This window comes from Oreochromis niloticus, linkage group LG9, assembly GCF_001858045.2.
Source record: "Oreochromis niloticus isolate F11D_XX linkage group LG9, O_niloticus_UMD_NMBU, whole genome shotgun sequence".
NCBI lineage: Eukaryota > Metazoa > Chordata > Actinopteri > Cichliformes > Cichlidae > Oreochromis > Oreochromis niloticus.
In genome coordinates, this window is record NC_031974.2 from 33469856 (window position 1) to 33484704 (window position 14849).

The window sequence follows — 14849 nt, forward strand, 5'->3', positions numbered from 1 at the left end:
GTCACGCAGGAAGACCAAGATAAGCGCTGGGTAGAACACTTCAAAGATCTCCTGAATCAACCCGCCCCAGACATGCCCTTGTTGGACAATGACTTAGCCGAAAATGATGAACTCGTTGTGGACACTGGCCCCTTCACTATGGATGAGACAAAGGCGGCAATTAAGTCTCTCAAGAGTGGAAAGGCAGCCGGCGCCGACGAAATCACCGCGGAACTCCTGAAGTACGCCGACCCCGTTCTGGTCAGAGCTTTGACAACTCTGGTCAACAAATGCTGGGAAAGAGGTGAAGTATATGGGCTCAAATTGTGGCCATAAATATTTTGTACTTGTAAATCAGGATTTGTATGTGTAAAAAGAATTTGTGTGTGCGTAAAAAAGATTTGTATGTGTAAAAAGAATTTGTGTGTGTGTAAAAAAGATTTGTATGTGCAAAAAGAATTTGTGTGTGTGTAAAAAAGATTTGTATGTGTAAAAAGAATTTGTGTGCGTAAAAAAGATTTGTGTGTGGACTTAGCCAAAAAATACCTGTGAAACTCTGCACTCAAGTTTCAAGTTACAAGTACAAATTTTGACCCGATTTTTCTTCCTTTCATCTGATTGGCCAATGTCATGTCAATCACAAATTTAACTATCCAATCAGAGAACAGATGGGTATTGGAGGCGTGGGGGGCGCTTTTTTGAACTGCAGGTCCTTGAAGGGTAATACAGTTTGAAGCTGGGGGATCTCTATATAAATATCCGATAGAAGCTAGGTCCCCTAACTTTCAGTTGCTGTTGAAAGGATAAAGTTGTGGTATATCAGTGGTTAGAAATACCATTATTACTTTAGGATTAGTTTAACACAAAGTCAGGGCTGACCTGGGAGCATTGCTGTGAGTCACAGTGCGCAGCATAAAGGTCCTTTCACATCGGACGCTGCATGTGCTGCTAATGCTCACTGCTAACTAAAAGCCAAGGATCCAGAATTTGTTGCGCTGGCTGCTGAGCTCTGTGGGTTTTTGCAGCAGCGCTACCTGTACTAGATGCACCTGCTCCTTGTCGTTTCTATCTCTGACTTTATGTCCTCTACAAGAGTTTCTGGTTTTTTTGCTAGTTCTTCAAATGTTCAATAAAAACATGTATGCTAATTCATAACGAAGAAAGCTTTGTAACTATCCCCACTAGTGAAGACTGTTATTTCCACAACACTGCCCCCCCCCGAGGTCCACAGCGCTGTTGAAAAGGCTCCGGATGTCCCTGTATTAAGCATGTTAACCTGTGACACAAAAATCACCAAACTCGGACTAATCAGATGAAAGGAAGAAAAAAACGGGTCAAAATTCGTACTTGTAACTTGAAACTTGAGTGCACAGTTTCACACGTATTTTTTTGGCTAAGCCCACACACAAATCTTTAACGCACACACAAATTCTTTTTACACATACAAATCCTGATTTACAAGTACAAAACTGATTTACAAGTACAAAATATTTATGACCACAATTTGAGCCCATAGAAGTACCCGGCGACTGGACGAGAGGTACCATCGTGAAACTCCCAAAGAAGGGTGATCTGCAATAATTGGCATGGCATCACCCTCCTCTCCATCCCAGGGAAGGTATTCGGAAAGGTATTACTTCGGCGACTATTGAGAACGGTGGATGAACGGCTACGCGAGGAGCAGGCGGGTTTCAGAAGTGGAAGGTCCTGCATTGAACAAATATTCACGCTGAGATCAATTATTGAGCAAAGCCTCGAATTCCAGCAAAGGCTATGCGTGAACTTTGCTGACTTTAAAAAGGCTTTTGATAGTGTGCTTGCTGAGCAACTTGGATGAGGTCACTGCAGAAATAAACACAGCCCACATTGTTTTTACAGCCCTATGCATTGCCAAGAAAACGGTCCTCCTTAACTGGAAAAATAAAAATAATCTTAATTCTAATCAATATAAAAACCATCTAATAGATCACATTAGTCTTGATACAGCCTCTGCCACCACATTTGATCAATCCCTTTGGGCTCCTTTGATCGGCTTCATCACCTAGTGGGGTGGGGGGTCATGGTTTGGTCCTGCCTTCGCTATTGTGGTTGATGTGGAGGTTGGGATGGGCTTAGGGCGCCAGGAGAACCCCTAGAGACGTTATCCCTGGAGGGCTCAACCCGGGGGGTTGTGGTCATAACCTGGTTAGTGGCTCTGGTCACTCTTAGAGGGTGTTCTCCTCGTGGCTGCGTGCAGCGGGGCTGGGGGATGGTCTATACTGGTGGACGTAGGTTACTGGCCTGGTGGCCTGGCTGCCCCTGAGTAGATCCGGGGCAGGCGGGGGGCTTGGGGTTCGGGGGTGCTTCGTCTCCGTGATGGGGCTCTGGCTGGGCCTTGGGGGCTTCGGTCCTCGTCGGTGTGTCGCCGAGGTTGTGGGCGGGTGGGTGCACGGGGCTCAGCCCTGGCGCAGGGGGCCTCTGGTGCATCGGCCTAACTGGGGGGCTCTTCAACTGGCAGGGAGGTTGTTCCATCCTTGCAGAAGTCCACTCTGCAGGTGGGGGAGAGACACAGGAGAGGTGGAGAATAAACCTAACCTGGGTGTCTGTTGTCCTGTGTAGTCTGGAGATGATTGAATGTTGGGGTGGGTATAGTTTCCTCTGCGGTGGGGTGGGGTGGGCTTCCCCAGGTCCTGTGGGCCTTAGCGGTGCTGCTGCCATAGGACCCGGTCTGGATGGGCCTGGGCTCCCTTGCCTTGGTGGGTACTAGAGGACGGGGGTGCCTACTGGGGCCAGCGGGGGAGCTGGCCCTAAGGAGGGGCATCTTGCCCCTCCCTTCTTTTCCTCCCCATCCCCGGCTGCCTCCCTCTTCCCGCTCCACCACACCCACCCACACAGGTAGGGCCTTGGGGTGCGGGTGTGTCACCAGGGAGCAGGGGAGGCATTCCCCCCCCTCTGTCCCCTTCTGGCCACCTGTGCCTCAATTTTATTTCACAACTTAGACATCCACATTATTCACACTCTCATAACACACACACACATATATATAGGGCCTTGAGGGTGACCACGTTAACGGCGTCCAGAGGACGGTCTGTGTATTCAACCCTACCTCTGGCGCTGGTGCCCACCTCTCAATTTTAAATCCATGTAGACATTGAGGGTTCTCGGGAGGGGCCGTGCTAACATCTGCTGCTCTCTGGCAGCAGCATCATGCCCTCCCTTGTTTTAAATGCACTTTAGAACAACACACAGCAACACTACACATGAGCGGGAGGAGGGAGGTATGGGGTCTTCACACACCCCCGTTCTCTACTAGCCATCAGGGCAGGGGGCTGGGAGGAGGTGTTGGCTGTCCGATTGGCCTCCCTGCTGCTGCGGAGCCTGGGGCAGTCTGCTTGCCTCCACCCCGGGGGAAAGGGTCACATCTCTTGGGTCTGGGTGCCGTTTCCCCCTCTGGGGGCGAGGGTACCTGGACCCGGGGTATAGAGTATGTTTGGGGAGTATGATTGTGTGTACATGTCTATGTATGTCTATCCCTACGCTGGGTGAGTGCTGAGTATTTGTATATGTGTGCATGAGGGTGGGAAAGCATGTTTATGTCTGTGTGTGCCTGTTTGTCTGTGTCTATATGTCAGGTCGGGTCTTAGACTCCACCTCCCTGGGTACTCCCAGGCCCTCCAAGTGTGGAGGCCTATCTCCCCTCACCACACTCATGGCTGGTAACTGATGCCCTCAGGGGTTGGTGCATTGGTGGTTCTTGGTGTCCGGGGCTGGGCGCTCAGGTATGCACCAGCTCACTCCCGGTGGCTACTTGGCGGGGCCTGGTGCCTGTCGCTCGGTCAGGCCTCTTCCGGGGCAAAGGGGGCCCTCGAGCCTCCGGCCTCGGGGCCTGCAACTCGGTTCACTCTGGCACAGCTGGCTGCCGGCAGAGCCGGCGGGCACGCCAGTGCAGCCCCCTCTGGCTTCTGCTCCGTGGCTACTGGGTGACCCCCTCGTCTGGGGATCTCCTCAGCCCTTCCCAGGAGGGTGGCACGGATGCCCTCCGGTGGTACTCCTTGGGCTCTCGCACTCTGGGGCCTCTGGATGTCTGGAGCCTGGATCGCCTCCATGCCTGCTTCATGCCCTGGGGGACGGGGCTATGGGCCTCCACACCCTCTAGCAGACCGTTACATGGGGAAACCTTTTGTATACAAGTGCGTTGATCCACACAGGTGTGCACACGGGTGTTCACTGTTCGTAGACATAAACTACACCTTTCTTAGCTGCTACTTCAAAGCACATTGTGCGCTGTCTGTCCTGCGTGCTGCACAACAACTTTCAATATTTAGTATTTACTGCTGTTTACACTTAGCTAGATTAACGTGATGGTGTTGTGTTTAGTATGTTGCTTTGTTTTGGTTTTTTTTGCTTGTCTTCTCTTCTTTTTCTCTCAACAGGTGACCCAGGAGATTTTTTTTTTCTCTTTGTCTTTGTAAGTGCCCTTTCTCACTGTCCCTCTTCCCTTCTGTTTTTCTTTTCCTTCCTCTCTTTCTTTCTCCCTTTCCTATCCCCCAGTCATGTCTGTCCCATCTGTAACAACTGAAAATAAAATAAATAATAACAACAAAGTTTGATCAAATGGACCAATACGCAGGGTTTTAATAGTTTTGCAATTTTCATTAGTTTTTATTTTTATTTCGTTTTGACTTCAGATTTTCAATTTTATATTAGTTTTAATTAGTTTTTACCAATTGTTTGCTAGTTTAGTTTAGTTTTTATTTTTTGGAAAATCCTTAGTTTCAGTTTAGTTTTGATTAGTTTCAGTTATAGTTTTAGTTGTGTTTGCAATAAAGTGTAACAAAATCCCAGTTTCATCATATCAGTCATTCTCTTCTGCTTATCCTTGGGTATGTTGCTATTCCAGCTACCATACCCTACACCCTGGACAGGTCGCCTGTCTGTCGCAGGGCTAACACGCAGAGACAGACAACTCACGTTCCCACCTACACTGTAAAAAAAATCCGTAAAAATACAGTACAATCTACTGTATAAACGTGAAGGAATTTTCCGTATTAGTCATTTACAGGTATTTTTCTGTATTTCTCAACTACTACAATGCATTGTGGGAAAAAGGACCCAAAAAGGAGGGAAAAGTCAGAGCAAGAGCAGCCATTAGACTTCTTCCAGGCTTCATCTGGATTTTGGACTCTGGAGTTGGAGAAACTGCCTTCAAATTTCCGTGGTAAGTATTAAAACTCATGTTTTCTTTAATTAAAATAATTTTTTTCAAAAGACTCCGCATTTTTATTTAGAAAGAATTGTTAATTTATTTGTTAACTGGTTTCGGCTGTCTCCAGACAAGTCAGGAATATTTTGCTGACTCATTTTTTAAATAATCTTTATTTAGGTTTAACATGACTTAAGCTTTCCATTTTAGTTACTGTTAAAATAATTTTTACTGTGATACCACCAGTTTTGCCCTTCAGTGGCTGAACCAGTTTTCATAAATATTATAGTTAGCTGTCTGTGTCTCTCTGGGTATTACACAGCTGTGACTACTAACTAGCTAATTAGCGAAAGTCAGCGATGTAGATAACTGGGAAAAGTGAGAACTTCATTGTATGTATAGAGAGGAAGAAATTATTTTAGGACTCTAATAAGTACTATATCAATACCTATGTTTTACAGTTGGCTCTACTGTACACTTTAAAGGGTTTCAGGCAAAGTTACACTAACCCTAGTTTAAGCCTCAGACCTTCCTGGCTGACGCTAGCAAATGCTAATGTTAGCCTCTGATTTGGGCTGCTAAAGTAAAGACTTTTAGCTAGCTGACCAGCACAGGTTATTTCGGTGGTTAACAGACTGTAGTGGTAATATTATTGAAAGTATAGTTTCACCTCATTACATTTACAATTATGTCTATTTTGTAGCACGTAGAAATGTTTAGTTAATATTTGCAGACAGACACATTTTCCCTGTAACTGTGTTTTTACTCCAACATTTGTTGAAAATGTAATTTATGAAATGCTGAGCAGCATTTCTAGTATGAGGAATATTTCTGGCACCCCACTGTGCTAATGTGATTAAATACTAATAATTATTACTAAAAAATACAATAATAAATCAATAATAACTATATCTTGATTGTATTGTATTGTAAGCGCAGTGCTGGTGTGCAGGAGCTTTATATGCCTTGTGGGGGATGCTGACATATTATAAACTGTTATGTCTATATCAAGCTTTTAGCCAAATATAAGCAGAGATATTTGTATCTTTCTTAAAAATTCAGATCCTTAGAGATTATTTGGGAAATGGATCAACAGCTATTACTACTTGACGCACTCTAAATCCTGCAGTGGAAAAATATCCCTTATTTCACCTTTGATCACACACTTTGGTTTTCCAGTGCAGAGCAATGGCCAAGCAAAGGAAAGACTTCCCCGAGTTAAAAAGAAGATGAAGATACAAGCTGGTGATAATCCAGAGCAGCTGGTCTCAGGAAATGAAATAAAACCCTGATCACCTTTTCCACAGAAACAAGGTGAGTTTAATGTTGTGGTTGATTTAGTTTTTCAAGGTATGTATGTTACTTAATTTATAAACTGTTTTTGTTGCAACAGAATGTCGTTATGTGTATGCAACTCTACGTGAATTATAATCCTTTGTAGGGCTGTGTGATATGACCAAAATCTCGCATCCCAATATAAGACACATCTCTCCTGATAACGATATATATCACAAAATAGTGCATTTTCTTTAAATTCTGTGATTCTCGGGCAACTCGACTTATGTGAAGTGTTTTCAGTTGGGCGTCATGTACCTGGAGTCGAGTGTTTTGACCGATGCATGAAACTATACATTTTTAGACATGAGTTTAAACGGCCGCCATTTTCTTTCTGAGTATTTGTTACACAGCGTGCTGCGAGGAAAAGCCTGTTCTAACGTTGGAGTCTAAGGATTACTTTGAGCACCTGACGGCTCTTTTTTGCTTTTCATTCGTAAACTCCCTCGAAACTCTTTCATGTGATTCTTGTGTAGGTGGTTAAAGAAGTTTGTCGTGTTTGAGTGGTGGTGGGGACCAGTTTGTGTCAGACTTTTCATAACCAAACCATGTCCATGCTACAGAGGTAGCCCCTCGTTTAACAATAAGGTCCTCCATTTGTTTTGACTGGTCCATCTGCTTGGAGCTAGCTGGTTCTGCCTCATCCTTGCTGGCCATGCTGGTATTCTCTGTGCCTTCATCTGAGTGGTGACTGTAAGCGCCATTTATAGTTACTTGATGTTTTTATTTGAGGTCATTTGTTTGATGCATATTCTGAAATTTTATGTTTGAGAATAATGTATATCATTTCAGTTCATTTTGAAAAGTCTCAACAGAATCTTGAGCTTTATTGTAAAAGGTTTATGTGGAAAATAAACAAGCGGACGGCAGAGCCACACGATGGTTTTACCGTCACTGTTGGTAACGAAAGTACGCGTAAAAACAGTCGCTTGTCCGTCCATAGTGCGGTTATTGTAAGTATAAGAGAAGGAGAGAACTTTAAGAAATAAGATAGCCACTACAGTGACCATCAAAACCATGAAAAAAATATTGCCGTAAACAGTTTATTTTGCAACACCACAAAACAAATGATAGCGTATAATATGAAACGATAGACATTTTTATATCGTCATCTGATATATATCGTCATATCGCACCATCCTAATCCTTTTTTTGCTTCTGTTGTTTATGTTCAAGGTAAAAAAATTATAAAAATACAAACTTTTTAAAAATGTCTTGTTGTTTCTCTTTTTTTCCTCAAAATAAATTGCGACTAGTCTCAATGGCTGAGATGGAGGAGCAACACAGCGACACGTTAACCAGACTGCTGCAGTTCCTGTATGAACTGAGCAACTCTAAAAATCCAAGGAAAGATAAGATAATTATTTGCATCCAGTGGTGAACCAAGTAACCAACCACAGTAGGAAGTATAGATTCCCCTAATTGTGCTGCTGATATTCTCTATAAACTCTCTATCTATAAACTATTTACATTAATGTTTGTGCATAATGGCTACCTCTGTCTGATGAAGACACTAGCAGATAGTCAATTTGCCAGCAGGTTTGTGTGCACTGGAAACATTAATTCATGTATCATGTCTGTCACCAAAACAGATCTCTGCAGATCCTGAAGTCGAACTCCCAGTGACCCCATGCATCCTAATCGGAGGTTTGTAGTTAAATCTTTTTTTGTATCCCAGCAAGCTGTTGTTAGCTGTTGTTATAAGCTGTTGTTGTGTCATATTTATTAAAGAAATGTTTTGCTTGCCTTAAAATATAGGATTTTTTTTTTTTTTGTAAATCGTACATGGTTTTTATCTGTGTTTAAGGTGACCAGCAATTCAAGATTGCTGTTGATGGGTTACTTGTCAATGACCACATCACCTCTCCCATTGTGGCCTTGAGCTACGTCTTCTCCATGTTTTATGTCTGCAACGTCCAATACCCACCGGAGATGGCTTTTACTCTCGAATTCATGCAAAGGTAAGCACTCATTGTTTGGAAATACTTTGTAAATGTGACTTTGCCGTGCCTTTCTGCACCTGACCTGCTTTTTGTCAATCTACACTAAACCCGTTTGTCTGAGATGTACAAGCTCAAAATGTGTCGCCACATGCTGTGAGCTTTTAGATCAGCTGTTATTGGCTTATGATCCCCCTGAATATGGATTTGTTCGGAGATTTTGTAGCTCCCTGTTGAAGACTATTGTTGGAATAAATGTGTCATATCTTTTTAAAGGGCAGGTAACATGCTTTTTGCTTTAAATAGTGTCCTAAGTCAATCAATAACAAAACAAACATAACATGATTCTAGTTGGGAAATGGAGCAAAAACATATTTTTTTCAGAATGGTTTGTTGACACAAAATTCGTTTGAGCTATCTCTTTAAAACCATTAGCACCTGAGACCAGGTTATGTCAGTGGTGGTCAAACCTTTTCATGTCAAAGACACACAAACTGAAATTTATTTGGCTGCAGACCCCAAACTCAAAATATGTTGTTCCAGGGACCCCCCCCCCGAAGGAAAGACTAAACATATTAATTTAAAAAATACTACATAGTGGATTCATGCCCAAATGTTAATACTTGTACTGATGTGTAACGTGCACTGAATGTCACAGTTTCTCCACTCCATGTTTGAATAACCCCCAGGACAGTCCGTGTTCAAATGTGCTGTTACACCTTTTGATAGGATGTCAACTGTGTTTTCTATCCCCTTCTGTGTTCTGTGCATTTATAATATCCCTGCATACACATTGAGGATGCATGCTGTCATGTGTTGGTGATAAGCAGACTTCTCGCCCTTGCAAACATTTCTGTATATGCGCAGTGTGAATGCATGTGTCTTGAAAAGACAAAGGAAGAGATAAGCTTAGCCACTGGCACCAGCACCACAACAACATTGGGTTCTAGACAGATGGTCAATTAGAATGATAGAGAGGTTCACACATAGGGGCATATTGAAGAAAACAAATGTAGGATTTTATTGAACTGCTCCACTCCTGTCAAGCCACACTACACGTGCAAACTTTGTCTGCATATCACTATTGTTTTTTTTTTTTTCCTCAGAGTTTTCTTTGGGGTCAATCCTGAGCGAGGCTCCAAGGCAGAGAAGAAGGGGAAGAAACGGCACTTCATTCCTCCACAGGTGTGCAAGCTGGTTTCTCAGCTGAAGGAATTTGAATGCAAGCAGAAGGAATCTGAATGGGCCATTTGAGCTGTTCTCAGAGCTCAGAAAATACCTTTTTGGACTGAATGTACACACACACACACACACACACACACACACACACACAGGCAAATCCAAAAACATGGGGCTTGGGAGTAGAAATACAGATTTTTACAGTATTAGGTGAGTTCAGATGTTTTAACTAGATGCCCACAACACACATGCTGCAGTTTCAAATCCCCCATGTTAAGGGGGACGGAAGGTGGGCGATATTTGTCATTCCGGTTAAGCTTTTCCTGTCATTGTGGAGTTGGAGGTGTAAGTTTTAATTTTTGTTTAGTTTTAAATTGTTTTAAGAGTTTTAAAAATCTCTTTATGGCATGTTGCACAGTCATCCTTCTAAGGTCATGGTTGTTATTGCTGCACTGATGTTTTATAGAAAAGTTGTATAATGTAATACTTCTAATGTTCTATTTGTTTTTTGTAGAAAGGTCAGCCACTGGTTGCAGAGCTCTGCCTGTCGGTGTGATATGTGGAGTTGGAGGTGTAGGTTTCTGCATCCTCCTGGAGGGGGCTCCTCATTTTGCACTGACAGGTGAGACAGCAACAGCAATGCTGGCAGTTTTATTGTCTTATTTTGTCATTGTCTTTAACAAATCAATTTGTTATTAATGCCTGTCAGCCTGTGGATGCTAAAAAGTTGCTAGATTTGGCATCTCCCTGTTAAAGGACATGGCTGTACTTCTTTGAGAGAACAGCTGGTTTATGTATGTAAAATTTCTCTGAATGTGAAGGTGATGTTCTGAATGTTTTAATGGTTGTAATGTAAATATTGCAAATCATTCACCACAAAAAGTGAAATCACTTTAAAGCACTGGCAGCTGTTAAAGGAAATAAATAATTGCTGTGATTCTACATTTGTGCTTTATTGATGGTAAACGGTATAGAGAATGGTACAGAATTAAACATTTTAGGATGACTGAAGTGTCCGTAAATGGTATGGATTGAGTACTTAAATAATACGGAATATTCCATTTTAGGTTTGATGGAACTATCCGTAAATGGTAAAGAAAAAGTCAGGTAAATCTACAGAAATATCTGTTATAGGGTTTACGGAATTGTCTGTGCAATAACGCCGAAATTTATGGAAAATACGGAATTTTCCATTTTAGGTTTGACGGAAATGTCCGTCAATGGTACAGAAAAACTCGGGTAAATCTACAGAAATATCCGTTTTAAGGTTTACGGAAGTGCTCGTAAAATAACGGAAAAAGTGCTGGTAATTAATTACCAGCACTTTTTCCGTTTTATAACGGAATTTTTTTTAACAGTGTATGGGTTCTTTAAATAAATAAATAAAGGCAGATGAACAACCGTTGATACCAGGCAACTATAAAATGTATATCTTGGCCCCAATGAGACTATTAACTCTTGCAGCACCGGGTGTTAAGGCAATTGACTCACACAGTTATGTAGATATCCCAGTCCTGTTGTCTCGGGATGCATCACGCTGCCTTGCCTGGGGTTAGCTTCTGTTTCTGGGGATGAGGGTTGGGCGTGCTCCCTTACCTTCTCCAGGTAAGCTAGCTTAGCCTTCTTGTGTGAGCTTTTCAAGTGCACTTTAAGGTTTGTGGGATTTTTTTCCTTTTAGAAATGTCCCTCATAATTTGTCTCTTTCCACTACAAGACACTTGCTTTATCCAAAACACAGTCATATTCAAAGTAATCCCAAATTGGAAGCTGGTGCTTTCTCCAGACTTTTCCTGACATGATTCTGCGTGTGGACGGAGCAGCGACACAGACGACTCGACTAACGTACTGCCACCTGCTGGCATAATGAGACACAGCAAGAAAAAAACCTGGAAACTAAACTTCTTTTTCACCCTTGACTATTGTATGACACGCACACATCAACGAAAACTAAACACATTTTTGCTATAAATTCAGTTAATTTTAGTTAGTTTTGTGAACACTCATTACAGTTTTAGTTAGTTTTCCTTTTTTTGTTTTTATTTTTATTTCCGTTAACGAAAATGTTTTTTCACTTCTAGTTTTCGTTATTTCGTTAGTTTTCGTTAACGATAATAACCTTGCCAATACGGCAATGCCATGATGATCCATTTGGCAAAATAAATCCATTTGGTATCCTTGTTGGTCTTCAGACAACAATTCTGACGGCTAAAGAACCAAATGGGACAGACAAAAAAAAAAAGAAAAAAAGAAAAGAAAAAAAAAAGGCTTTTGATAGCCTGAATCCGGACATGCTCTGGAAAATCATCAAGTCTTACGGCGTACCTGACCGCTTTGTTACTGCGTTCCAAGCGCTGTACCGCAACTCTAGTTGTTGCATCCGAACAGACAACGGCATCACGGAATATTTTAATATCGATACTGGTGTGCGACAAGGCTGCGTCCTATCGCCATTCCTCTTTAACATCGCCATTGACCATGTCATGCGCCGAGCAATTGGACCGAACACGATGGGGGTCGCCGGACGTGATCCCCTGCAGCAGTTCACAGATTTGGACTTTGCGGACGATATAGCCTTACTTGCACCAACACTCCGGGCTCTTCAGAAAACAACCTCATCTTTGGAAAGCGAAGCAGCACCGATAGGACTCAGGATCAGTGGTGAGAAGTCAAAGATTATGCGAGTTGGTTACGCTACACCATCAAACACAGCGGTTACTGTGAATCAGCAGCAGCAGCTAGAAGAGGTGGACAGGTTCATGTACCTGGGTTGCACTTTTAGCAGTGACGGGGACGTGGAGCATGACATTAAGTGCAGAACTGGGAAGGCATGGGCAGCCTTTCAACGACTACGACCTATATGGATGACCACCGCACTGCCTTTATCAACCAAGTTGCGGCTCCTGAAGACCATCGTTATACCGACGGCACTGTATGCAGCGGAGACTTGGAAATCAACTGCAAAGATCAACCACCATCTTGACGTCTTCCAACAACGTTGTCTTCGACGGCTGCTCAAGATCACATATCGGGATCGCATTACCAATGAGGAAATATATCGCCGTGCGGGAGTAGAGCCGCTCCATGTCCAAGTCACCAAGCGTCGGTTCAGATTTGCTGGTCACATCCTTCGGCTACCGGACCCGAGACCTGCCCGTGTCGCGGTTCTGTGGAACCCGAAGAATGGAAAGAGACGGCGAGGAAGACCCAAAATGACATGGAGGAGGACTTTCCTTGAAGATTTACGTTCAGTCAAACTGTCATGGGATGAAGCAACAACTGCCGCGATAGACCGAGTTCAATGACGTTCTCTTGTCGCCCGATGCGCTGATCGGCGCGGGAGGATCTAAGTCTAAGTAAGTCTAATAGATATATATATATATATATATATATCATTCAAAAACACAACTGCTTACATTTATCTTTTGCCTGTTTCTCCTCTTCTTCTTTTCTCATTTTTCTAAATTGAGGACCTGATGACCTTTGACCTTTTCTTGTCCATTCATCAGTAATTTTGCACTCCAGTATCAACACCCACTTTTTTAATTAGCCGAGTCGGCCACCTGATCCTCTACATCGGAGATACGACTTTCGGCCTCTGTTAGCCTCGATTGGATTGCAGCTACAACATTCTTGAGTTCTGCTGTCACGGATTTAATCAACATGACATCAGCTGCACCACATTCCGTGTTACCCTGAGCTTGGCAATCTCAGCAGACAGGTCATTTTTTTTTCTATTTTCTGACCTTTATGGCTATCAAGACGAGCAGGGTTAACTTTTCTGATAGCAAAATTTGACAAATGCGACTGAACAGTTCGTTCTTTTTGACTGGATGCCATATTTTGTCCCAGATTTACTTTAAATATTTCCAGTTTAGTTAGATTGCTCACCAACGTCGAGTGGTACAGTAGTAGAAGTTGTAGTAGAAGTTTAATTGTCATTCTATTATCGACGGGGGTTCAGCACTCCTCTACAGCGCAGCCATTACCGGCATCTCACCACATGACTCCTCAATAGTACAATATTATAATCCCTTTAAATGTTTACCTGTGATGAGCTGGGTGGTGTCCAAAATAAGTAGATTGATGCACAGAGTGGTCGCTCTTCAAAGGTGTAAAGTTGGCTTCAGGAGAGCCCTCTGCCTGTGGATGGATCCTTATAGAAATAAAAGAGGGTTTCATTTGAAACTTCTCTCCCTAACATTTTCTATGACAAGATAAAAGCAAAGTTCTGAGTTAAATAAAGCCCAAAACCTTGGTAGAATTTTACTTTCCAGTATTAAAATGATTAATTTTGATGTAGTCAAACTGTCATATTAGGATTTTAGACCAAAGAGTAGATACTAAAAAAGGTGCTACACCCTGCCTAGGCAAATTGTCTGATGTAGAGAACTGGAGTAAGAATAATTAACAGACCTCAAAGAAAACAACACCATTGGACTCACATTCATTCTCTTGAAGTCAGACTTTAATTTGGAGCTTGCTGGGAACAATTAAGTGGCCAGGGCTTCAGGCATACATAAAGCTGTCATCATAGGGATTTTGGTGACTGTACACTCTACACTGTAGAGTGTACAGTCATTGGCAAATGAATGCATTTGTCTGAGTCTTATAATCTTACCAGTCTGCTTTTAAATGGTGTCCAGCAGTTTGGTAAGTCAGTTCATACACTGACTGATGACTGTCCATGGGAACAGAGCTCAGTTCAACAGAGTCTGGCCTCTGCTGCTGGATCCGAACAGCATGGAACAGTAACATCATTACTAACAGCATCATTTGAGCTCATTTTAACTCAACATTGCTCATTTTGTCTGTTTTTCATTAAGGGTAACATCCATATGCACACAGTGCCATTTTTAAGAAATGCATTTCACTGAGCACTTTTATCTTACCTTTGGTCTGCCTTTAAATGTGTAATATTAACATTAATGGGTTCATTCATGGATCGGTGGCTCTTCATGGAAAAAGACTTTGGGCCAGACGATCCTGGTCTCCGATGATTTCTGATAGAACTGCCAGAAAAATTTAGTCATTAACACTGTTGAATTCACCGTTTTAGACATATGAAAAGGACAAAAACCATATAGTGAGACTTCTTTAGTATATCTTTAGTATACCATAATTTCCTTTGGGATTAATAAAGTATTTCTGATTCAGTATTCAACGGATACTCTCTACATGCCTAAACTTAATAGAGTCATAATGAATGCATTGAAGTTCCAGGTCAAAACTTTTTC

General features: G+C 42.5%; 2 protein-coding genes across 2 annotated transcripts in view; one reads left to right on the forward strand and one right to left on the reverse strand.

The window, feature by feature from the left end:
- Window positions 1–14849, forward strand: part of LOC112847800 (syncytin-A-like) — a 670150-nt gene that overhangs the window by 22853 nt on the left and 632448 nt on the right. The window lies entirely within an intron of this gene.
- Window positions 1–14849, reverse strand: part of LOC106098735 (NACHT, LRR and PYD domains-containing protein 4E-like) — a 29574-nt gene that overhangs the window by 13126 nt on the left and 1599 nt on the right. Inside the window, exons 3-4 of the mRNA XM_025910275.1 lie at window positions 14505–14624; window positions 13661–13768 (exon numbers count right to left, since the gene is read on the reverse strand). Of these exons, the coding sequence (XP_025766060.1) occupies window positions 13661–13768; window positions 14505–14624 (228 nt within the window). The remainder of the gene's footprint in view (window positions 1–13660; window positions 13769–14504; window positions 14625–14849) is intronic.